Raw genomic sequence first — 719 nt, 5'->3', positions numbered from 1 at the left:
ATCCATTGGCTACAAATAAACATGCAAAGGATGAAGGTGGGCTCACCAACTGATAACGGTAATTGTCACACAACCAGGGAGTGTCTTTGCTGACCGCAACATATCCAGTAAATATCCAAGACTCCTGTTTGCTTCCAAAGTGAGAAAGCCTGGATCCAACATTGGTTGACCTCCAACCACCCATGTGATATTCAAATTTTGACCCTTCACTGTAGAAGAAAAATGACCGTCTCAGAAACTCTAAGGAACTTCAAGTAAGCAATCACCATAAATCAACTACAAAACACACAACAAGAACACGCAGGATGATATACCTTCATTAGAGGATGTCTCATCATCATTGGCGTCAGACGTGAAATGTAGAACATTCATTTCCAAAAACTTTATCGCAAGCAACTTTGTTGAGATAGGACCAGCCTGCAAATCAGCCAAGTCAACAAGTGTGAGCATTAAACATATTCGCGGTGTCTGCATAACTAAAACACATCCATTAAGTATTCTTCTGGTGGAAGGGATTTGTATATCTGCTGATAATGCCTACCTCCAAAGCAATTCCACAGATTGCATTCTTGAACTCCACCATCCAACTCCACAGCTCTTCAAGCCATCTCTCCACCTTACCATATTGACGATACTGTGGTTTTGCGAAAGTAATAAGTATTAAAACTCGGGCTTAGATACAAATATATCTAAACCAAGAACAGCAATGTAATAAAGCT

At 40.2% G+C, this 719-nt stretch overlaps 1 protein-coding gene across 1 annotated transcript; it reads right to left on the bottom strand.

The window, feature by feature from the left end:
• Positions 1 to 14: 14 nt before the first annotated feature.
• Positions 15 to 672, bottom strand: LOC113344489 (the record flags this gene model as incomplete). The annotated part of the gene is made up of 3 exons (XM_026588445.1): positions 15 to 209; positions 315 to 417; positions 542 to 672. Coding segments are annotated over 3 exons (401 nt in total), but the record flags the coding sequence as incomplete, so codon positions are not given.
• Positions 673 to 719: the final 47 nt, after the last annotated feature.

This window comes from Papaver somniferum, unplaced genomic scaffold (assembly GCF_003573695.1).
Source record: "Papaver somniferum cultivar HN1 unplaced genomic scaffold, ASM357369v1 unplaced-scaffold_7681, whole genome shotgun sequence".
NCBI lineage: Eukaryota > Viridiplantae > Streptophyta > Magnoliopsida > Ranunculales > Papaveraceae > Papaver > Papaver somniferum.
The sequence above is the reverse complement of the archived record's forward strand: the minus strand, read 5'-3'. Positions and strand labels throughout refer to the sequence as shown.